This window comes from Haemorhous mexicanus, chromosome 6 (genome assembly GCF_027477595.1).
Source record: "Haemorhous mexicanus isolate bHaeMex1 chromosome 6, bHaeMex1.pri, whole genome shotgun sequence".
NCBI lineage: Eukaryota > Metazoa > Chordata > Aves > Passeriformes > Fringillidae > Haemorhous > Haemorhous mexicanus.
Window position 1 is genome coordinate 18,733,702 of NC_082346.1, and position 24,228 is coordinate 18,757,929.

Here is a 24,228-nt window from a genome sequence, read left to right on the forward strand (position 1 = left end):
GTGGAAAACTGAATGGAGCCAACATTTTTCCTGCATTACGTAATGCCCCCTCCCTCCCAGCACAGCTCTGCTATTCCTGCAGGAGCCTGACTGTTCTTTAACCTTTGTTTACTTCAGCACAAACCCTTGTTTTTTTCCTTTTTTTTCTGCTTTTTTTTCCTTTTTTTTCCCTTTTTTTTTTTTTTATTTTGCTATTTTTTTCCTCCCTTATTCTTCCCCTTTGTAATCACCCGCTTGGTTTTTATTAAGAGGCATTATCTGCTTATGAAGCAGCAGCAGTCTGGCTCCATTGCTCCCTGACAGCTCCCATGTGCCAGCTCTGGTACGGGAGCCTGCCCAGAGCCGTGTGTGGTGCTGTGGTGTGGGTGCTGAGCTTCACCAGCTCCTCTCCATTTGTCCAGCTGCAGCAGGCAGTGTGGAGATTTTCTTCTACTCCTATTCAGTGGCTAAAAGTGACAGCGTAGGGCTTGGGATGCTGGTCCAGATGATGCTCAGTCACCCATCCTGTCCCTACTTCTGGTCCTTAGCTGAGCACCGAGCTCCTCTCTCCCGTGCTGGAAGCCATGTGCCAGCTGGAGATAAAACCAGGATGGTTTTTGGCAGTGGCCTGCAGTGGCGGCCGCACAGCCTGGGCTGCAGGTCTTGGGACCCCCCCTTGCACAAGAGAGGCTCTTTTTGCTCAGTTCCATGTGCTGGGGGAGCTTCTCCGCTGCGATATCGCGCTCCGACCTGAAACAGGCCCCTCAGTTGCGTTCTGAACTCCAGTCATGAGCTTTTCATCTGGCTCGGGAGCGCGTGTGAGATCATCTTCAGCGCCCCCCCTCCCCCCGCTTTTGTACCAATTCTTCAAGGAATGTTTAAATTTTCCAGTCCTGTTCTTTCTAAATTTGGAGCGTCTGTTTACTCCCAGGATTCGGAAAGAATGTAACAATATCATCAGCGACAAATCCCTCCCAGCCCTTCACTCGCCATCCTCTCAGCGAGCATGCTGGCCATGACCCAGGGCTCTCCAGCCCGGAGGTGCTGTGGTCCTCCAGCACGGCTGCAGAGAGTTGTAATTGCATGGCTGCAGTGATCTGGGTGGGGGCTGAGATTTTGGGAATTTTGGGGAATCTACCAAAGACAGGTGACTTTGCCGCAGGCAAAAAGAAGTAGTGAGAAAAGAAAGGGGATTTCCATTGCAGGAGCTGACTTGGGCTGCCCAGGCATGAGTGGGTTTAACACTGAAGCACCAGCTGCAATTATTTCAGACACAAGGACTCAGATTATTTTAATTTTTTAAAAAAAGGAAAAAGGAAAGAAGGAAAGAAAAAACTCTTCTTTTTTTTTCCTTTTTTTTTTTTTTTTCCCTTTTTCTGTATAGGGACAGCCCTGAAAAGAGGTTAAACATCAGGATGACTGAACATGGCTTTGCTCATCCTTGGCTGAAAATTCCATAATGCTTTCTCGTGTCGTGTTGGTGCCACATGCCAACTATACATTCCTTTGCTGCCTGCTCCTCTTGAAACAAGTTGGGCTGGAGCTGTTCTGGAGGAGAAGAAAGGTGAATGAATAAAGCCAAGCTAGGCAGATGTGAAAGCAGGGCAGAGGCAGGGCAGAGCAGAGGGGGCTTGCCATCAGTCTGAGTCAGAGGCTGGAGTGGCAGCATGTGCATCCAAAGGTTGTCATGGCATATGCTGAAGATAAAAGCTTAGCAGGATATCCGGAACCAGGATTGAGGTAGCTTTATAAACTCAGTATAAGGAAAAAGAAAAAACTAAAACCTAAGAAAGAAAATACCCCAAATACCCACATTTTGGTCATAGAATCACAGAATATTCTGAGTTGGAAGGGACCTGCAAGTATCATCAAGTCCAACTCTTAAGTGAATGACCCATACAGGAATCAAACCCATGGGTGTCACTAGCACAGTGCTCTAACCACATTAGCAAATCTCAGGGTTTATCAGTCACAAGCTGTCTGATAGGAGTGGGGAGGAAGGACCTGAGTGCAGCTGATGATTTGATGGTCATATTCCTCATCACCCACTCTGCACAGCACCACGATTTCACCTGTTGAGTTTGGGCTGTCAGTGTGTCTGCTGGAGACACAGCACGTGCAGAATGCACTAGCTGGTGGTTTTTTGTCCCCTGACTCCAGCAGAGCCTCTGCTCAGTACATGGGCCTGAAGATGCCCTTGGAGGTCAAGCATTAGGGCTATTTCAGGTACCCTCAGGCTGTAATGTCTAAGAGCACTTGGGGACTTACTGGCATGAATCCATCAGATGTACCTACAAGATTTTCCTTTAAGTCTGATTACTGTCTCCGAACCTCCCGCAAGCACTCTGCCCACCCGTGGCCATCTCCATCCCATAGCCTACTGTGATGAACCCAAGGAAGCAGATGCTCAGCTGGCAGGAGTGTGGGTATGAATAAGGAGGGTATGGGAGTGGGATGAGGAAGGAAAAAGATCTCCCATAGCACTCTCAATTTCTTGCTTTTCCCAGACTTGGGAGTTTTGAAGAACCAGCTTTGGAAATAATGTGAATGGGGATTCTGGTTGTTCTTCATGTAAAATTGCCCACATGATGGTCAGGAATGGAAGAAGGATAAGAAGGGCTGTACAGGGGCTTACATCCAGCTTTTCTTCGGGCTGTAGGTGGTGAGGTGCATGGGGATTACCTGTGGTGATGTTTTTCTTATGAGTGTCCTGAAGACTGGAGGTAGTACACTGATACAGTCCAGAGGGAAAGGGATTTTTAAAAAAATCAAATGGGAATACTAGGGTTTGTGATTTTTACAATCCTGGAGGTTTAGGTAACTCTCTGAAACTCCCTTCCTCTCATGCAAAACATCCCTGGAGGAGTTGCTTCCTTTCCTACATCAAAGCCATCTGGGACCACTTTAGCCAGGGCAGGACTTTGTTTTCTTGCCCTCTAGCCCCTCTTCAGTGGGTGCTGGCATCCAACTTCAGACACCCAGCCTGGTGGGTGCCCTAGGGAGTGCTCCCAGTCTCCTCAGTCCAAGGCACGGAGGCGGAGTAAGGTGCCCCCTTCTCACCCTGAACCACAAGCAGGAGATGCCTGGGAGGCTTTCAGCCCGGCGGGAGCAGTGACTGCATCCCTGGGAAGGGTTAAGCCAGGTCACGTATGTGCAGGGCTGATTGTATTCCAGACCTATGCTCTAAACCTCCCTGTTTAGCAACGCTGTCGTCAGACAACTTGTTTTCCCGATTCTATAATTACCCTGAAGAGCTTCCCCTCCCCCTCTGGCCGTGATTTTTAACCATTGGACCCAGAAAAGGCAAGCAAAAGGGTCAAAGGCAGAGTGGGACAGAGGAGAAGGGGCGTAGGGAAGAGCAGCCCTCTGATTGCTATGCCTTAGAAAAACTGCTGTGTAATTTCATTTCTCATTTCTGGAAGGTCAAGGGGAGGAAGGCAACTTCCCCGGTCAGAGATCCTGATGGGCAGGGGCCACTGCCCAGTTACAGCTTCCTTCCTTTTGAGAAATCTGCCTCCCCTCATCCGCCTCCCCCTTTTCCCTGGGCCTGTGCTGCATGCTTGCAAAAGGTCGTCACTGGCAATTATTACCAGGTCCCAGTGCTGGGTGGAGAGAGGAACCACTGGCCCTGCCCAGCTGGGCTTGTGCCAGGCTATAGGCACCGTCCTGACAGGGTATGTAGGTGCTGGACAGGGACTCATCCTGTCCCTGCTCTTGCAGGAGGATTACATGAGTCTCTCCAACCCATTGCAGCAGATGTTTTTCCAGTGAGTGCTGTGGCAATGAGAGTGAATAAGGCTGACTAGGCTGTGCATCTCTCCCTGGGTGATGCACCTCTTGTCTAGGGGCTGGAGGCAGGATGGTTGACATCCTGACCAGGAGGAGCACCTGGGAAAAAGGAACAAGGAGCAGTAGCTGATAGATGGAATGTATTTCTGGACAATGGATGTTGCCTTTTATTTCTCTGCTTGCCAGCTGCCCCCTGCCCCAGGTGTCAACCCCTATACTGGTTTTGGCAAAAGGGTACAGAAAATGGGGAGAGAGCAGAGAGGAGGATGCTGCCTGGGGAATGGTGGCTGCAGGTGGCATCTCCATGTGGCTGGACTTCCCACTAGTGGAGGAAGGGGGCTGCTGGCTTGCTTGTCTTTTGCTGAGGATCAGAGGGGTGTGGGACGCTGGTAAGCCTCCTGAATTGAGCTCTGCTTGGTGGTGTCATGCCCAGCTTCCCACCTGGTGCTCCCAGGAGCTCTGAACTGAATTATCAGTCCAAACACACCATGAAGGACACTGGTATTACCAAAATAATTTGTGCCCAGGGCTCTTGGAAACCTGAGGGAGATGGACAACCAGAGGGCCAGTGAGAAAAGGCAAATTTTGTTTGTGATCTCTGGGTCAGGGACAGGTTGAATATTGTACCCCCTAATTCACTACATGCTTCCTGCAGCATCCCCCTTGCCCACTGCCCCTGCATGACACAGTGACCCCAGCAGAGTGACTGGGTCCCCCCAGGAGACCCCCAGCCACAGCCACTGCAGCATGTCACAGCTGGATCACCCACCAACAGGGGTAGAGCTCTGCTGGGGCAGTGGCAGTGGGACACAGAGAGATCGCCATCACTGGCAGGCGTTGGCACTGGCCACCAGCATCATGCACCCTCCCTTGTAGTGACAGTGGTGACAAATGTGGGGGACCACAGATCGCCCTGGGGATGTGCTGTGGTAGTCACTTCCCGAGCATGGCTTGTGGGGGAAGGCTGCTTCTCTCTTCCAGCCTAGTTGGAGCACGCTTTGAATTTTATCCAACCTCTGACCCACATCTGATAATAATCAAACCATATTTGTTACAACAACAAGGCTCGTTAGGAGGCTGGCTCCGCTCGGGGTGGGGGGGAGGAGACAGCACTTAGTTCATGCCAATGACCTCATCTCATGTGATGTCATTCAAAGGAAAAACACTGAAGTCACTCACATATGGCTCAGCCTGGGGTTTTTCAGCCCATAAAGCTTCAGATTTTCAAAGGCACAATACATGCCCCCCCCTTCTCTCCCCCGCTTACTATAATCCTGAATGATTTTCTGGAGGCCTGGGCTCAGAGCAATAAACTCGTAAGGAGCTGTGTGGAGATGTATTAAGGAGTTCTGCGGGTGGGAAGCGGGGGACAAGTAATTTTCTTTCCCAGAACAAATGGAAAGAAGAAAATACATCACTCCCCACCTGCTTCAGAAGCCCCTAGAGATGGATAGACCCCCAGTGAGACCAGGAAAGGCCATTCCCACATGTCTCCTCTTGCTGGAGTTTTGCATGTGAGGAGGCTTTGGCTGAGGGTACATCTACTCCAGACCATTGTCCTGCTTTGCTGGGACCAGGCAGATTACTCCATCTGACATGGCCACGCACAGGTGTGAGCAGCCCAGTGCCAGCAGCCCCTTTTCCTGCCAGCTGTTGGGACCCATTCATCATCAGTTGTTTGGGACCACTCCAGGATGAGCATCCTCCTGGGTGATGCTCTCAGTGGAGACATTAAGGGACAAGATGAGGTCGTCATTAGGGACCTGCTGTCTCGTCCCCAGCTCTGCCCTGCACCAAAGAGCCCCGGAGAAGTTATTTAATCTTTTGTGACTCAGTTTCCCTCTTGGGAAACTGAGATCATGGCGTTGCCCTTTCTGGTGCTGGGGTTCAGAGTTAAACATCGACCAGGGGATGCACGTTGGTCCTGGCAGGAGCCACTCTGGGGAGGGGGTGCAGCCGTGGGGTGCCTTCACGGTACGAGGAGCAGCAGGGAGCCGGGATGGAGTGCGGTGCTGCATCCCCCCTTCGTTGTGTGGGTTTGATCGCACACCGCCCTGGCAGGTGCTAAAATGAGGTGTGGGCATGAGCTTCCTCCCACCACGTTCCCGTCCCCATATTAGCTGCGCGGGGCCAAAGCCGGCGCGGTGCAGCGATCCATCTCCCGCCGCGGCCGCTCGCTGCGGGGGGCTTTGGGCAGGCGAGAAAATCGCGGTTGCGCCTTTAAGCGGGGAGCGAAGCATATGTCAGCCCGGCGTTGTGCTGCGTGTCTGTGTGCTGAGTAAGGAATGCGGCCGCATGCCTGACCCGTTAGCTATGAGCGCGGTACGGGCGCGCAGCGAGCGCGGCGGCGGATGGGGCGGCTGCTCCCGGGCTGAGCTCACTCGGGCTGGAGCGGGCGGCGAAGAGGGGGGCGGCCGGGGAAAGGGGGCTACGCCGAGCCCCCCTACCCCGCTCGGCTTTTTTTTAATGGTTTTTATTTTTTCAGCCTGAAGGCTGGAGCCGGGGGGAGGCTGGCATTGCTCTGTTGCAGGGGCGCTTTTTTGGTTTTTTTAGTATTTTGTTTGCCCGCCAGCTGTTGTTTGGCGACGGTGAACGGTGCCCCCGCGAGCCGCAGCCCAGCTGCCTGGATGCCCGTGGATGTAATGATTGCTCCCTCCGAGAACCAGTTCTGGACAGACATGCGCGAGGGGCAGATGAAGCTGAAAATAAGGGTGCGGAGGATGAAGGAGAGCAGGGACAAGAGAGGTTTGTCAGCCGGCCCGGCGCCTTTCCTTCCGATGGGGACGGAGCGGGAAGAGGGGGCTGCGCCGCCGGAGCCCTGCTTTGCCCGGGGGCCGGAGATCGCCTTTGCCGAATGGCCGGCGGGGAGCGGAGCGCGGTGCTGGCGATACAAAGAGCGCAGGCAGCTGGCGAGCGGGGAGATGGAAGCGAGCGGGGAGCGTGCGGAGGGGAGCGGAGCGGAGCGATGGCCGGTCCCCAGCTAGGGGCGATGTGCGCAGCGCCGGCGGAGGCGGCCGGGCTGGGACGGGAGCTGCACGGGGCAGCCCCTCCAGGCAGGTGAGCGGCTGCCTGCAGCGGGCAGAAGCATCTGCAGCAGCCCTCCCACCCGGTGCGAGAGCCGGTGAGACTGTTTGGCCGCGGGGACCATCGCTCCGGGCTCCCCGGAACCCTTCGCCGTCCAGACGAGCTTGGCGAGGGCGCGGACGGAGCGGAGAAGGGAAGAAGGAAAGCTGCGGGAGCCAGGAGGATCTGCCGCCAGCATCTCTGCGCCCTCGGGCGCCGGGTTGCGGGGGCGAGGGGGCACCGGGCAGAGCAGAGTGCGCGGGGCAAGGACGGGCGAGGACGGCGCGGAGAACAAGGGGCCGTCGGCTCAGCGCGCTGCGCTGCTGCCCGCACCCAGGCAGCTGCCCGCCGGAGCCATTTCGCTTCACCGGCGCTGCCCTGCCTGCCCATCTTGGGTGGTTTCTTTCAGAAAGGGGTTTTGCAGTGCTTACACCCCCCAGTGACAGGGCGAAGGGCACGCGGAGGAAGGGGATATTAACTGGAGTAGCTTAAAAATATGCCGAGCCTGGGATGACCTAGATTACCGAAGGGTTGAATCAAGCAACTTCCCCTCCATCACCACTTAAAATGGGAGGCTGCTAAAAGTGCCTGACAGGTTTTTGTGGCATGAAGCACATAACCCAGTGATGGTGTCATTAGTAATAAGTCACTCCTGGAAATGACACATTTTTCTTTACTTAGAACGAGTAAGGCTGGTGCAAAGCAGGCACAGTCACCAGAGGAAAATCAAGCTCAACAGCTCGAGGAGTGTGTCCGTGGTTGTGTAGGCGGAGGGCTTCCTTTCTGCCGCCTTTTCCTTTTTTAAAAGATGTTTTCTGTTTCTTTGGGAGAATGGGAGCAGGCTCTGGGACCAGCCTGCAAGGCATCGGGGGCTGGCACAGGTTGGGAGGCAGCAGGGCAGTGTAGCAGCAGATGGACAGAGGCTGTTTGGGGTGACCGTTGGGGAAACAGGGAACGCACATGAATCCATAATAGGGCTGATTCATCGGCTTTTTCATCCCCACTGCCTGGGAAAAAACAAAAAAACCAAAAAAAACCTACCCGACAGTGGGGTGATTAAATTTTGTGCCAAATGAGGGGATGGTAAAACGTGGGCAGGGGACTGGAGGAGTGGAAAAAGAGACTGGTTGAAAACTGGACATCTCTCTCCATTGCACTTAGATGGGGGGACACGAAGGCACATCAGCCAGGAGAGGGCAAGCTGGGCAGGCTGCAGAGCACCAGGATTTCACCAGGCTTGTGGGAAGGATGTGCAAGCAAATGGGCTGTGTCCACATCAGGCATTGCTGGGAGGGATGGGCTCAAAAAGGGACTACAGTACCCGGGGAAACGGTGAGGATGGAGGCAGGGGGAAAATTCAGACACGTCCCAGGCAGCAGGAAATGCTGACAAAGCCCGGAGCTCCCTGGAGCACAGTGAGTAAGGGTGGCAGTAAGCAGTGTTTCATCATGCCGCCCGGCTTCGCTGCCGGCACCAACAGGCTCCCACCCAGCACGAGAGCCGGGAGATGGCGTTTTGTAAAGAGGGATTTTCCCAGCGGCTCTGGGGGTTGATTTGCAGCCTGTCAGGCTCCTCCATTTTCTGTCCTTCAATTCAACCTGCGGCAGAGATGCTCGGCCGAGCACTAAGGCTCATTGTCATAAGAAGGCTGAGCATAATGCAAGTGAGGGCTGGGGTTTTGCAGGTCCCCCCACCTCTTGTCATCTCCTTCTGTACCTCAGTTCAGCAAGGTGCTTTAACACTTGGGGACGGATGGGTCAGAGTGCTGGGAGCAGCATGTCCCCCAAGGGGCTGGGCTGATGAAGAGGGGGTATCCAGGCACCACCCTGGCAGCAGTGAGGGAGCCATGCCGGCGTGGCGGCTGCTCCAGCAGCAAGCCGAGGCGCGTGCTCGCTTGCATGCCCCGCTGCTCCTTGCCACGTGCCGCCCTGGCAGCAGCTCCCAGCCACCACAGGCATTTTAATGAGAGCTGGGCAGAGCCTGGCCTCTCTCAGCCCCCTCAGCTGCCAGGAGCTTTAGCAGGGCAGAGGGTCTCCAGCACAGGCACAGGCGCCAAACTCCTTGGTGAGGCTGCGGGCTGCCGCAAAACCTCTGGCAGCTGCTTGAGGAGCCGCTCTCTGAACAGCTCCGGCTGCTGCTCTCTACCTCTCATTATTGCAACCACGAGGGTGGGCTGTAAAACACATCTTTAATACCCCTGCAGGTCTCCTTCTAGCTTCCGGTGTGAGAGCTGGAGGTGAGGAGTGGGGTGTGGCAGCTGGTGGCCCAGGGAGGATTTCCAGCTCTGGATCCCCTCCTCCTTACTGCCACAAACTGATAGCACAGCAGTTGTGACATGTCACCTCTTCCCTGTTTCTTGGTGGGGACCTGTGAGCCTGCAATGCACAGGGGAGACTGCTGAATAGGACAGGCTGCTCAGTCTGTCTCTAGGGGAACTTCTATGAGACTCATGGGACTGGGGGTGTTCAAGAGGCATGTGGCTCTCTTAAAGAGCAGTTTTGGGGTGAAGCAGGTGCCCTAGGCAGCCCTTTTGCAACTTTTTGCTGCCAGAAGGGCACAGCACTAAGGCCAGAGCTGTTGGGTTATTTCAGAGGCCTCTGAAGGAGGTGATGAGTCCATGGGGCTTGAGATAAATGCATAGAGTGCAGCCATCAGAGCAAGGTGTGAGAGGTTTCTCAAGCCCCAGCTCCACTTTACACCTCCAGCCTCAAAAGATGGCCTCAGTGCAGGGAGGGACACAGGGAACAACAGGGAGCTGGGATATCCATGCTTCATGTGTCCCACACCTTTCTTTTTATCCTCAGCAATGTCTCTGTTAGCATCTCATGCAGCTTAATGGATTTAAATCCCTAAAGCTAAGGCTTACCACCAGAAGAAAATAATGCCACACCACATCCCTGTCCCTAGCCAGGACTTTGTCACCCTCTGTGTCACCTTCTTTGCACCACCACTGCTGCCCAGCCTTGGCAGAGAGGGCACAGTGCAACTCACAGGTGACAGATTTTGCCTGCGATGTTGTCAGAGACCCAGCTATGATAGAATGTCCCCAAAAACCACCTGAAAGTGACAGCCAGGGCAGTGGAGGGTTCCCCACCTGTGTCGGGGTCCCAGCTCAGGAGTGCAGCGTCTCTGTCCTTACATCTTGTAATCTCCTTCCATGTCTGTTTTTGTTCACTTTGGTTGCAGCAGTCTCAGGGCTGTAGGCAGGCACTGGTGCAGGGCCTGGCAGAGGGCAGAGAGCCTCCTGCCTGTGCACTTTGCTGCTGCAGGGGAGGAGTCACACGGCTCCCAACAGTTGCAGCAGTGCAGGTACCACAGGATCCTGCTCAAAGATGCTGCTGGGATCTTCCCCCTGGCCTGGTGGACAGGCTCGGGGAGATTCCCAGGCTCTTTGCCTTCCCTCTGCAGCATCTGTTCTCACAATAAATCCAGTTTCACTGGTGGTTATCATAGATGTTCAGCTGGAAAATGTGCAGAGGGAAGGGCCTGGCAAAGATGGGGATAGGGAAGAAGTTGTGGTGTTTTCTCCTCTCCTCTGACAGAAGGGCCATGCAGAGCAGGGCTGGGGGCTGGCCCAGAGGGGCCTCTGCAGGACACTGCAGGAGGTGGAAGGGTGGTCAGCACCTGGTGAGTGAAACCTTGGGTGAAGGAGATACAAGGTCCCTGTTGTTGCACCAAAAGAAACCAGAGATCCCCAAACGCCCCTCCATGACAGATACAAATCCTTCCTAAGCTTGATTCCACATGTGCCAAGAGAAATGGTGCTCCTGGCATGAGCATTGTGAATAAAAGAGGAGAGGCTAGAACTGGTGCTACCCTGGCTCCTCACCTCATTGTGCTCTGCTGCTCTCTCCCAGCAAAACCTGGGATCCATGGCCTGGGGCATAGAGGGGAGGAAAGCCCAAGTATCAGTTGGAGCCCAGCCAGGGACATTCACTGCCTTTGGGATTGTTTGAAGAGCTGCTTCACTTTCTAAAAATGAAAGGCACGCGGGAGCAGCCACTGCAGGGTGGGGTGAGCATCGCTTCCATGTTGGGATGGTGTCAAGTACCTGGTCCCATCTCTAGGGTTTTCCCCTAGCCCAGACTGCCCTCAGCAGCTGCAAGTATGGGGGATATGAGGACAGGGGGGCTGGGAGCATGCCTGAACTCCCAGACACAGGGTTGAAGCTTTGCTTAGGACAAGTGAGGTGAGCTATAGGCATCATTTCAGGTGCCAGCATCCTCCAGTTGTGGCAGCCTGCCCAGGTAGGCACTGCAGCTGAGGGTGCTGCTGCCACTCTCCAAACATCCCTGCCTGCTTCACAGCCCCCTTAGTTCCTATCTGGATTTCCCCAGGCAGAGGATCTGCTGCCAGCTGAGTGTGGTGGGCACAGGCAATGGGCAGAGAGCAGCATGCCCCGACCTGCTTGAATTATGAGATCACCTTAAAGAGCCATACAAACCCATCCACTGCCCTGGGCAGCTCCTGATGGATGTGAGTGAGTGCAAGAGGCTGGGCACCTATGGACCAGACACTGATCCCTGGGGCTGCATTTGTGTGCACCCTGCTCTCCAAAAACGTGCTGTGTTCCTTCAGAAAAATTCCCATGTTGTTTCACACAAGCCCAGGGTCAGATCTGTGCCCCACTCAAACTCAAGTGCTGCAGGCTTCTCTAGGGGCAACTGAAGGAAACACTTCCCAAGGGTTTCTGCCCCATCATCCCCTAGGCATTGGCATGGGGCAAAGCAGGGAGATCACATGTGTCCAGGCAGAGCTCTGGCTAGTGATGGACAGCCCTTGGCAATGGGGCCACAGTGAAGGGATGAGCAGTAACCAGAGCTATGCTGCACCTGTGCTGGGCCTCCTGCTTTTGCTGTGATTTAATGTCCCAGTTGAGGGGTGATGTCATTTCAGAGGGAGCAAGAGAAAAGGAAGTGCTGGAAAAGATAAGGTGCTTTAACTCTACCCCTCCTGTCTTGACTGGGTTTTAAAGCTGAGAGGTGTGTTAGCTGACAAGAAAACAGAGGGGAGGAAAGAAGTTTGTTGAAGGACACCTTTTTCTTAGGCCAGTGGTAGCTGACACCAGGAGGTGCTGAGATGGAGTGTGATGGAGGAGCTTGGATGTTCCCAAGCGGTGTGAGCGTGATTTTGTGTGCTGCTTTCATCACCTTCATCTCACAAACATGTCAGATGGGTTGTCTGCAGCACCTGTCATGCCTCTCTAGAGCATGGGTGCCACACCAGCAGCCAGAAAGGTGCTCCAGCAGGATCAGCAGAAATGTTGCCAAAATGCAGGAGAAGGTAAATTGAGAATATGCCAATGCTGCCCTGCTTCCAAAGGGTAGAGGGACAGGCTTGTTAAAAGGTCTTGTTTAGCTGTGGAGATGGGCCAGGGATTCTCAGGGTGCTCAGTCCAGTGACTTGGGCTTTCAAAAGGATCTCGTGGGAGCAAACTGGTTCCTTTGACAGTCAAAGGCAGTCAAGCCCCCAAGTCCTCTCTGCCCTTTGGGTGATGTCAAGCTGCATCTGCTCATTCACATAACTGGGAAAACCTCAAGGGAGACTTAAGGCAGATATGACTCAAGCTCCTCTCCATTGCATGAAGCTGCCACCCAGATGTCCTCAGCTGGAGGGGAGTGGAATTAGGCCATTGCTAGCCAGACCTGGCTCTATCCTGGAGTTCAGGATCAGCAAGTGAGAGCAAATCAGGATTAGTGGTCTTATGCAACTGTGCAGAACATGCAGCAGCACCAGGGGTTTTCCATCTCTCCTTGCTGCCTGCTGTGCAAGCAGGGCAAGGCTTGCAGCCCTGCTCAAGCTTTCAGAACTGGCTCTCAGGCTTTTGACCATACCAGACACTGTGACAATACCTCTGGCTGTCACATGCCAGCTACTGCAACCTCACCTGGGGGTTTTCTTTCAACTCTGGGCTTCAAGATGCTCAAGCTGAGTGTGACTGTCCAGCAGCTTGGTGCAGTAAACTGCTTGCTGTCACATTCAGCAAGGTCAGAGCATGAAAAACAGCAGTGGCCTGCAAGTACCATTATGCCACCATGGTGTGGCAGAAATCATGGGCTTGGCAGGGCTGGGCAGAGGAGACATCTCTCAGAAATCATGATGTGTAAGTGTAGCCAATGCAGAAAGGTTTGGGCCAACCTCCCAGACCCCAGGAACTTTGTGTCTCAGTGGGTTTGCTTGTCATCATCCTGCCCTGATGGATTTTGGTATCAAAAGGTGACCCTGTCCTCAGAATAGTAGGGAGCCAAGAACTCTTCCTGTTATTTGTCTGAATGAAGTTGAGAAGAGCCAACTTCATTGACGAGTGTGTGGGATGCCTCACATGTGCATTAATATCCAGCTGTGACAGGAAGAAGTCAGAGCTGCTTCTCCATTCCTTTCTCTGTGTGTGTCACGGCCATCACAATGTATGTGCCCTGGTTGGTGGTGGCTGGTGGCTTGTTGCCCCTGGAGGCTCTGTTCTCAGGGCTGCAGGGTTATCACCACTTTGTCCCCAGCCCGGGCCTCGGGGTGCCAGCTACTGATGACCTCTGCCGTGCTGCTCCAAGCTCAATGTCCCCATTTTCTCCACAGGAGGCTTTGCCACCTTCTCATCCTGCTTCCCAGGGCTCTGTGAGGGGAAGCCAGCTGCCATCCTGCCAATGAGCATCTCGCAGCCATGCTTGCCTGTGGCCAACGTTGGCCCCACGCGCATCCTGCCACATCTCTACCTGGGCTCCCAGAAGGATGTCCTGAACAAGGTACAGCCCTGTTGAGGGGTCACGTCTGCCCTGTCCCACTGGGGACCCCATTCATGCAGAGGGGTGAAGGTAATTAAGGATTCCTCTCCTTCCCAGTAGGAAGACCACACAGTGCCCTTTAAAAAGTGCCAGAAAGGCTGATCTATGATGTCACACCAGGGAAGGAATTTTGTTTAAAGGAAAAGTAAAATGAGAAGAAAGAAAGAGGAATTGTAGTAAAAGTGCTGCCAAGCATCTGCCTACTGCAGCCATGAGGGAGCCAGCCAGGCGTCCTCATCCATGGCAGGCATGGAGGGAGAGGGACTATGACACCAGACTGGAGTTGGAGACAGAAAGGAGGGAGAGAGAAATTATGTGCAGGGAGTAGAAGGAAATGAAAGAAAAGAATGACAAGAATGTGAGCCTGGGAGCTAGACTGGCTCCATCAAGCCTGCTGGAAGGGTAGGAATGGGCCACTGGAGACGCAGGGCTGAAATCTTGGGGCCAAAATCCTTAGGAGCCAATGCCAGGCAGGGAAATTGATGATTTCCTTCCCTCCCCACCTCCTTGGAGGGTTTTGTTTGTATTTTGGAACTGTGATTTCTGCCGTCCCCACAACGTGGCCATGTGCTGGAGAAGAGAAGCATTGCCTACTCAAGGCTTCACAGTTGCCTATGGATAGAGCATCTTCTGGCCACATTGGTTAGCATACTGGGTGCTACCAGTAACTCACTCCACCCTCTTAGTGAGATGTCTCCTTTCTTCCTCAGCTGATACCTTCACAGCATTCAGACAGAATTTTTGCTACTTTTTTTTCTTGTATTGCCTATTCCTCTCATAGTGGGGTTGTTGGGTTTTTCCCTCTGGAACCCCTTTCCAGGTGTCTTTGGCCTTGCCCACTTTACTTGGACCAAAATAAAGATCTGCTGAGGTTGAAACCTGTGTCATCTAAATTGATACAAACTTTTCAGCTGGTCTCTGCTGTATTATCATCAACTAGGCTAAGGCAGCACTAGGAGATCCACAGGAGAAAATGCTGGGATGGGAAAAGGCAGGGAGTGTGCATGGCAAGACAGACCTTCAGTACGTGGTGCAGGCTGAACTCAGCTGATCATTTGATGGCTTCTTTCCCACCAGGACCTGATGACACAGAACGGGATAAGCTATGTCCTAAATGCCAGCAACTCCTGTCCCAAGCCAGACTTCATCTGTGATAGTCACTTCATGCGCATTCCTGTCAATGACAACTACTGTGAGAAGCTGCTTCCCTGGCTGGACAAGTCCATTGAATTCATCGGTGAGCTTTTCTTATGGTTGCAGACCCTCCAATTCTCAGCCTTCACAACCTGAACTATTCTGTCCTCCCTGGTCTTGCTTGCAGCGACTGTTGTCCTCTCGCACAAAGGGGCTGGGGTTTGGGGAGGAAGGCAAGGACTGTTTTGCTCACCATGATTTTTCTCCCTGTTTCCTCTGCCATGCTCCAGACAAAGCTAAGGTGTCCAGCTGTCAGGTGATTGTGCACTGCTTGGCTGGGATCTCCCGGTCAGCCACCATTGCCATCGCCTACATCATGAAGACCATGGGTATGTCATCAGATGATGCTTACAGGTGAGTTTTCCCGTGAGGGTACTGGGGGGGTTATGCCAGTATGCTTTACTCCAGGAAAGGAAAGCAGGCTAAGCCCAGAAGGAGGGGGTCAGGGCTCCTGTCTTGCCTTGGCTGGGTCCCAGTAAAACCAAACCAAACCTTCTGTCATAAAATGCATGCAACAAGGAATGGTTGGGAGTGGTAAAAGGGAGTGGGGAGGCAGTCCCAGCTCTAATACTCAGGCATCTCAAGGCCCCATGGTTCCCCAAGATCCTTTTCTTTGGAGGGTCTGGTCAGAAGGTTCTTGAGGATGCCTCTTCTCCCTAAAGAGGCTGAGAGAGTAGGGGTGGCCCACTGAAGGACCAAGCACCAACGGGGCTGTCTGTGCCTTTCGGCAGGTTTGTTAAGGACCGTCGCCCATCCATCTCGCCCAACTTCAACTTCCTGGGCCAGCTCCTGGAGTACGAGAGGAGCCTGAAGCTTCTCAAGGCCCTGAAGTCAAAGGGCGACTGGGGCGAGGGGGACGCGCAGCAGGACCCAGCAGAGGTGGCTGAGAGCAGCCGGCATCCCCTAACACCTACCTCAGAGAAGGCCGAGGATGTGCCGAGGAGCGCCGGCTCGGCATCCCCCACCAGTGACCCCGAGCGGCAGGGCGGGACCCCAAAGGTCCTGTCACCCACCACCCTGCAGCAGGGGCTCAATGGCCTGCACCTCTCCTCCGAGCGCATCCAGGACACCAACCGCCTGAAACGCTCCTTCTCCCTGGACATCAAGTCTGCCTACTGCCCCGGCCTGCGGCAGGACCCCCCCGGGCCCCCTGGACCTGGGGAAGCCCCCAAACTCTGCAAGCTGGACAGCCCCTCGGGCTCGGGCAGCCTCAGCCCCTTCTCCCCAGGGGCGGACAGCCCTGACCGGCCCACGGGGCCCGAGCTGCTGCTGGAGGCCAAGGTGAGGCAGCGGCGGAAGCACCGGCACGCAGCGGGCTCGCCGGCCCATGGGCTCAGCCTCAACGTTGGCGGGACCTGCGCCACGCGCAAGAGCCCCGGCGCCGAGGACGGGCTGCCGCCGCGGCTCAGCCAGCCGCCCACCGCGCCCGGCGCCGCCACCGCTGCCTGGAGCGGGGTGCACCTGGAGTCCCCCAGCACTGCCTCGGGCGAGGCTGGCTGGTACTTCGGCAAGGACTCCGGCAGCACTGGCGGCAGCGGCGGGGGCCTGTTTCCCAGCGCCGGCCCGTACCCGCCGCCGTTCGGCTGCGGCGCAACAGCGGCCGGCTGCGAGATCAGACTGAGGGACAAGGCGCGGGCCGAGGCACGGGACGGGCGGCACAGCTGGCATGAGGAGGCCGGCGCCGAGAAGCAATTCAAGCGAAGGAGCTGCCAGATGGAGTTCGAGGAGACCATGTCCGAGGGCAGGGCTCGGGAAGAGCTGGGCAAAATCAGCAAACAGTCCAGCTTTTCGGGCAGCATGGAGATCATCGAGGTGTCCTGACACTCATCTGGGGTGCCCGGAGACCTGGGACGGGGCTGGGGTGGGGGGATATTTAAGCTGGGGAGAGCGGGAAGGGGGCGGTGGGGTCGGGGGGTGTATTTATACTTGCGCGTGCATTTTCGGGAGCGCAAGCGCTGAAACCGAAGCGAAGGTGGACGAGTCTTTCCAGAGTCAGGAAACATAGTGGCGGATGCTTAGTGTCCCTCCTGCACTTGCCCTGGTCCTTTCCCGCCCGTCCCCAGGGTGCCCCAGCCCTCAGAGACCCACACTGAAAATTTGGGCCTAAAACTCAAGTGGGAAGAGTTGGGGAAGTGGCAGGGATTGCAGTTTTGGCTATGGTGATGGGGCACAGCACCTGGAGGGGGGACCACAGCTGCCCCTTCTCTGCACCCTGGTGCACTAAGCATGCTCCGCTGTGTTTCTCTGGCTAAGTATCCTAAAAATGCTGCACTGGAGCAGCCCTATACATATATAAATATATATTATATATAATATAAAGAAAAAAACCCGAAAACACACACACAAAAGAAAAGGTAAATGGTTTTACTGCAATTTTTATTGAGACGTAAATAATATTTCAATTTTTTTGTTTTGTTTTTAATTTATTGAAGCTGTTCATTCTGGCAATGATTTGCAGACAATGTGGGGCGGTACTTTCAGCTCTATTTTTACTGTGTATGGTATTTAAATCTGAAATACGAGTTTCTAAGCAATATCTGAGGCCTGTGGCTCCTTCTATAGTTAATGTCCACAACCTAGATTTCCCCCCTTCTCTCTGGGCATACCAACAAGGGGATGGGAGACTCTTCTGGGCACTTTTTCTAGAAATGAACAAGTAAATGAGCAAACCATAAAACCTTCTTATGACACAAACTGAGCCAGAATACTCTTCTGGAAGCTGCTGCCTCTTCTTCCCACCTTGGTCTCTGTTTGTTTCTCCTCATCTCCATCCCAGCCATTACCTCCATCCCAGCCATCATCCCGTCCTAGCCATTGTCCCCATCCTGGCCGTCACCCAATCCCAGTCATACCCCCTCTCCTCCCCTCCTCTCCTTTTGGCTGCCCATCCTTGCTGGAGAGGGAAAGGTGGGAGTCACCTGAAGTGGATGGAAAGCTGCAGGATGTCACCTCCAGCTGCCTGGGGAAGGCATCGGAAGCTGCCGCAGCAGAGGGACGAATGGGAGGTTGGTGGTAGTTGGGATTTCTTGTTGGGAGGTGTTTTGCCTGCCTGTCCCAGCCCTTCAGCTCCCCCTCACCTCAGCTACCTTGCTTGGGAAGTATGGGCACCACTATCCCTTTGGGGGCAGCGGTTCTTCTGGCTTCCCACATCCTTTGTTTCACATCTGAGAAACTCAGGGGCAGCGTGTTTGCAGGTGCCGGGTCTCTCCCGGTCCTCTTGCCCTCCAGGCCAGCTCCCCTCCATCTGATAAGCTGTCCAGACATGAAGTTCTGCAAGCACATGGAGGAGCACAAGTGACTTATTTTTGGAGATGGTTGGCTGCTTCCTCCCATCTGGTGGGAAGCCAAGCTCTTGCCCCCAAACCCCAATGTCAGGATTGCTGAGAAGCTGCTTTCTGAAGCTGGAGGCACTGAGCTGCCTCCGCTGCAAAGCACATCTCTCCCTGCAGCTCTCTTCGCTTTCTCCTTTGTCTCGCACTAGTTTGCAAAGCTGATACCTCAGGGGTCTGTGTTCGTGCATGTCTGTGTCCTGTGTCATCCTTGGAGTGTTGTTTTTTTTTTTTTTTTCTGGGTCCACATGGTTTCTCTCCCTTTCCCTTGTTCCTCCTCTTGTCATTCGTTTCTATCTTTAAATCAAACTACCCGTGACAAAACCAAATGATCTCAGGTTTAAAACTGAACATAAAGCAGAGGCGTGAGGAGCTGTAATCACACGAGGAGGGGCTGCTCGCTTCAGCTCGTTGCTTCCTCAACCACCTCTGTGTTTGCAGTTGAGGCAAGTCTCCCTGGAGACTCCTTGCTCTCTTCCGGCTTTAGTTTTTCTGGTTTTCCGTGGAGCTATTTCGTGAGATGCTGGGGACCCCCACATGCTCCTGGGTGGTTCCCCACAGTGTGGCAGGGAGGGATGGGGGTGGATGAAGAGCCAGGGACCACCTGCTCCTCTCCCCACATCACTTTTGATGAGAGTGAGAGATCTCATAGTCAGTCCTGAAAAGCCTACCACCACCCATCATTGCCTCCAGCAACCACCTCAAACCTGCTCAGTGTTGCCAACCTGAACATTGCTCTCTTCTCATCATGAAGCAGTGATGACACCAATTTCTAAGTTCCCTTTCTAGACTCCAGAAGGCATTTAGGTCCACCCCATGAGCAGGGCAGCTATTTCAGGAGCTCCACTTTCAGCAGGCCATCTTAAATAGGCATCAATGTCAAGTCCAAGGAGGGAGAAGAAAAAGGCTTCATCCTTCCTCTGGTGCCTCCTCACTGGGCATAGTGTTAGTGTCACCTGCCTCCTGCCCAAGGAGTTTGGTCCTCCTTCCCCTTCTGCTGGCCTCAGTGGTGGCATCTCTTCCCAAGCATGCCAGTGGTGATTGTCTGCTGATCTCTGCCCTGTAGCACTCAGTCCCTGCCCATCCCATAGTTCTCCAGCATGGACTTACTGAGCTCAGGTCAGGCAAGTTGCTGGCAGGAGCTGGTGTAGATTTGAGCAATGGAGAGAGGCTTAAATGGCTTCCCAAGGGATGTAATAGAAAGGACATCAGGTGGCCAAAACCAGGTGGGGAGATGAGACAAAGCACTAGCAAGCTCTCCCTCCTGCTAAGTGACAGAGTGTGTTGCAAGCACAAAAAAGCAGATGGAGCTGCTGACCTGAAGTCAGGAAGGAGAGGGCGCATTTTGCAAATGAGATTCCAAATGTCTACAAAGAGGCAGTGGGTTTTGCTTTTTGTCATCTACACTCTGCCATTGCCTGGATGCTTCTGAGACTTGTTTGAGGTTTTACACACTGTGGACTCCTCTCTTCTCTGAAACCAGAACAAAGATAAGTATATTTTAAAATTTGTAGATCTTAGATATTCATGACCCACCTCTGCAGCCTTTGCATTCATCCCTCTCCTTTACATTGGGCATGTGCATCTGAAACCCTCATATATACAATATTTTAAGTCGATATCCAGAAAATAAGCCTTGATGGAGCAGCCCTGCCCAAGTGTCTCCTGCCCATCCTGACCCAAAGCCATCAGGGTCACCAAGTGATTTGCAATTAACTTAATTTTTTCTTTTTTTTTTAAATCAAACTCTGTCTAACGAACCACTTTGTCCATGAGTCAGAGAGCTGTGAATTGTCATGAGGACGGATGTGCCGGGTGGTAATCCTCCACATCATCTGTCAGCCAAGTCTTTGTGGGCTCTCACAGCCAGCTGACCCATCCCAAAGCCTCACTGGAACCAAAAATCACCTTTCCATGCTGATCTGATGAGGGTGAATTCATTTGTAGGGACCTACAGAGGCAGAAGTGTGAGCAGAGGAGAGGAAAGGTCTCTACTTTCAAGGGAGGAACCAACAAAACTGCTGAGTGTCCGATGGCAATGCCTGGCAACGCCTGCACTTACCACCGCATGAAGGACTGAGCAAATCACAGCTCTCCTTCAGACTAGGAAGGACATCTTGCTCCTTTCCCTCCAGCCTCTGCCTGTCCTCAGGGCTGAGCCTCCCAGCCACCTCCATCCCAGCTGAGCAAAGCTGGCAGGAGGGCAGTGATCAGGTTGGCAACACTGAGCCAGAGGCTTGGGTCAGAGCAGGCTCGTCCCTGGCCTCAGCAGCAGCATCCCCAGCCCCTGCTGCTTTCCCAGCCCTTCTCTTTGTCTGCTTGTTTCTTTGGATGTCCATCCCCATTACATCTGCCCCTTAGAAGACAATGCCCCTCAGAAACCCCTCCTGCTGTCCCCTTTCCCCTCCCATTCTTAATACTAATGATAATAAGCTATCAGTGTTGTCATTGCAATCTATGAATGATAGATTTGAGTATTTATGATTATTATTATTATTATTATTATGGTTATGATTCTGTACTTTTTTGCTTCTTACTCTTTGTATGTTGCTCTTTGTTTCTCTGTTGTGAATAAAAGCAAGGCCCCATCTCACCTTCTCTCTGCTCCCCACAGCCCAGCTGTGGCTGACTCGGCACAGCTCCCGGCTGCCCCAAGCCTCAGGAGGCAAACCCTTGTCAGAGGAGCTGGAGGGAGGTGCTTCCTAAGGATAAAGACACCCAAACCCGGGGCAGATCCATTCTCTTAACTCTTCCCTTCCCTTCCTGCAGCTCCTCTCCCCCATACAGCTTCCTGCTCATCTTTGCAAGAGGCAGGAACCCACTGGCACCAACAACAGAGGATTAAATGGCAAAAGCTTAAAGCTTTAAGGAGCATTGGCCAGGCATCCACTTCATGGAATCAGCTCCCTCCAGGTCATGGTCCTCTCACCTTCCTCAGCTGGCTGCAGCTGCAGGCTGCATCTTCACTCACAGGGGCTTCTTGCCCTGGAATTGCAGCTGCTTTGCAAAGCTGCCCTGCTCAGCTGAGCCAGGGACAGTGGCTGCTGCTTTAGTCACGTGCCCTGGGCTTCCTGGGCTTGAGTGTCCTCCTCATGCTGGTGGTTCCCCTGCCCAGGAGCAGCACAGCCTGGGGAAGACACATGGACAGTGCTAGAGCACGCCCAGTCATGTTAGAGCCACAGGGAGACATGTGAGAGGCCTCTGGTACCTGGAGGGATTTAGACAGACTGGGAATAGCTCCAGTAGGGGACTTGGTGTGGTCTTTATCAAACACTGATAAATCGTAGTGTCATGTGTAGGCAGAGGCTGATGCTGGCTTTTTGCACCCATTACCTGTGCTCCTTGTACAACCTGGGGCTTTCCAGATGGCTGTGGTCATCTGGGTGTAGGAGGAGACATTAGGGGAAGGGAAGAGGACCCCCATCTGCACTGTGGTACAAAACACTCCCTGTACTGCGCCAGCCCCATGAAGAGTCATTTTAATTTGCAGGGTTTAACACTGCCCTTCTCCAAGTGGCCCAGGCACAGTTTCTTGTCTCTGTCATGACTTTGCTTTGTCATGGGTCGGGGTCCTTCTCATCATGCTGTGCTGAACACATTTCCAAGGTTCCTCTGAGACCACACTGGAGAGGAGAGAGCTCAGGTCTCACCCCTCTCTTGGGGGACTCTGGTAGATGTCTGTTGGGGTTCCAGTCCAGCATCACCCTTCCTACCTCACCTGCCTTTGGAGCAGCTGTGGACAGGGAGGGAGCAGGCAGGTTCCGACCATGCCAGGACTGACCCTCTTCTCCCTTCCTCATCCCTGTAGGATCAGACCCTTCCTCGGCAAGCACAACACAGAGTGGGGGTCTGTACCCACCCTGGTGTACCTGGGGACTCCCAAGCACGGAAGAGAGGGTCTGGCCTCCAGCCCCACCACACTCCCTTCCTCGCTGTCCATTTGGCCAGCGCCGGCGTCGGGCCCGGGGAGACACCCTGCCCCTGCCTTGTCTTTATTTATTTATTACCAGAGGCTGTAAACAGCTGTGCTTTTCTACCCTCTACTTTCTTTTCCTTTCTTTTGTATTTTGAAACAACGTGTTGTAATAAATACCCAAATAGGTGTTTTAACAGCTGGTGTCAGCCTTGGTTTTTGAGGGTTAGACCTTCTCAGAATGGGGCTCTTTGGGAGTTTGGGGAGGGCAATGGACCTTTGGTTGTAGTGATGGGGCCTAGAGCTGGTGGAGAGCTGGACATAGAGGCAGACCTGGACACAGACAGACCTGGATGCACAGCCAGACCTGTGTCTATAGGGCCCAGCAGCTGAAAGCTGCAGCTGGACTCATTCAAAGCAGAAGTAAGGCTCATGGCTGAGAGAGTAGTGGCATAAAAATTAATTGGGGCATTCATGGGCACTCAGACTGCAAACTGCCACTCTAGGGGCTCTGAAGCTGTAGTCAGGTGCCTAAGCATCCCCTTTCTAATGGAAAGGACTGTCCCAGTCCTGCTCCAGATGGGGACACACGTGTAGGTAATGGTACAGATTGCCAAGCTAAAGAGCACAAAGACATGCACTCTTTGCATCGAGATATACTATTGTTGGTTTTATTATTATCATTATTATTATTTTGCTTCCCAGCTCTGCTCTGCTCCCGCCTTGCTCCTGACATAACAGCAACATCTAGCCACACACTTGCTGTGCACTACAGCAAAACCCTATAAAGATTCCCTACTCACCCATGGCCAACTGAGCCATGCTGTGCTCAGGGGGCAGCTGGCAGGAGCCAAGCAGCAGCCCCATTTTAACTGGACTATGCTCAAGTGGAAGCTGGTGGAGGCATTTCCCTGCTCCCCCCTGCAGCAGGTTTTCTTTGGAGGGTGGAGAAGGCGTGAGCAGGCTCCCTGCAGTTCTGGCTCCAGAAAGCCTCAGCACTTATTGACGTGTATGGAGAAGGGACATCCATCCTCACTGCTGCTTTCCACAGGCTGGGCTAAACCCCTGTGTCTTTTATAAATTCATTCCCCTTAACCAGCTGCAATTGCTGGGTGTTTTGTAAAGCTTCACAAAACTACTGCCATCACCTGCTGTTGGGGTAGAAGCCCAGTGTGAAGCTTTGGCCTCCTGTGCATCTGACACCACTAGCAGCTCCAGAGAGGCTGTTTGTCCTCCTCTCTCAACCATTTGCTGCCATGTGTGACGTGGGAAGGGACAATTATTTAACAGAGAAACATGAACACTGCTCCTATCTCCCCTCCAGTTTACCTGCCCCTGGCTTAGTTTTTCCAAACTCACTACCCAGGGGAAGAGTAGTGCTGCAGTAGAGTCCCCGGAGTTGACACCTTGTGTCACTACCTCCACAGGCACAATTAAATCCTCCCATGTTTCAGAGAGACATTCCCTCTGGGCCAGGGGACTGGCAGCAGCACCCAGGTGGGAGGAAACCCAGGTGAAGCTGCTCTTAGCTGGGGCTATCTATAAGCATGTGGAGGCTCTGTCCCCTGGCAGAGGCACCCATGGGTGTGCAGCCAGCACAGCTTCCTCCCCTCTCCTCTTGTTCCTCATGGTTTGCAGGCAGAAACCATTACTGCAACGAGAAACCCAGGAACGTCCTTTTTCCAGCTCTCTGGCTTTTATTGACTCAGAAAGGCTGCCAAGCCTATAAATAAATGTTCCTTGAGCTAAATATAGCAGCCACTGAAATAGGCTGCTGGCTATTTATTTAGCTGTGGCCTTTTTGAAAGCTTGCCAGTCCATACTGCCTTTACCTTCATGCCGTCCCACCCGGGGCTGTGGCCACCCACCATGGGGGCATGGCTGAGTCAGCACAGGGAGAAGGGGTCACAAAAAGTCAGCTCCAGCTCTGCAGGGCAGGAGAGCCGGGTGACAGGGTCTGGCAGCTGGAGGAGCTTCGGCACCCTGTATCCCTGCCCAGAGAGCTGGGGGTCCCCAGGAGGGACATTTGCTGGAGCAGTCAGGCAGGGCTGAACCAGTCACAAGCCAGTTTCCTCTTCTGTGAGGACTTGGTGTCTTTTTCCAGCACCAGAGCCTGGAAAAGAGAATCTATCTATCATATCCCCCAGGCTTTCCAGCGTTAGGTGGTGTGCATTGCTTTTCC

At 53.6% G+C, this 24,228-nt stretch overlaps 1 protein-coding gene across 5 annotated transcripts in view; it reads left to right on the forward strand.

The window, feature by feature from the left end:
• DUSP8 (dual specificity phosphatase 8) overlaps positions 1-17,340 on the forward strand; it is a 40,987-nt gene extending 23,647 nt beyond the window's left edge. For 4 of the 5 annotated variants that reach the window (XM_059849073.1, XM_059849075.1, XM_059849074.1 and 1 more), the window contains exons 4-7: positions 13,405-13,571; positions 14,688-14,847; positions 15,035-15,158; positions 15,536-17,340. In XM_059849073.1, the coding sequence (XP_059705056.1) occupies positions 13,405-13,571; positions 14,688-14,847; positions 15,035-15,158; positions 15,536-16,625 (1,541 nt within the window). In that variant the 3' untranslated portion in view covers positions 16,626-17,340. Of the gene's footprint in view, positions 1-6,129; positions 6,514-13,404; positions 13,572-14,687; positions 14,848-15,034; positions 15,159-15,535 lie in introns of those variants that run through there. The other variant, XM_059849076.1, reaches the window with a different exon arrangement.
• The last annotated feature ends 6,888 nt before the right edge of the window (positions 17,341-24,228 follow it).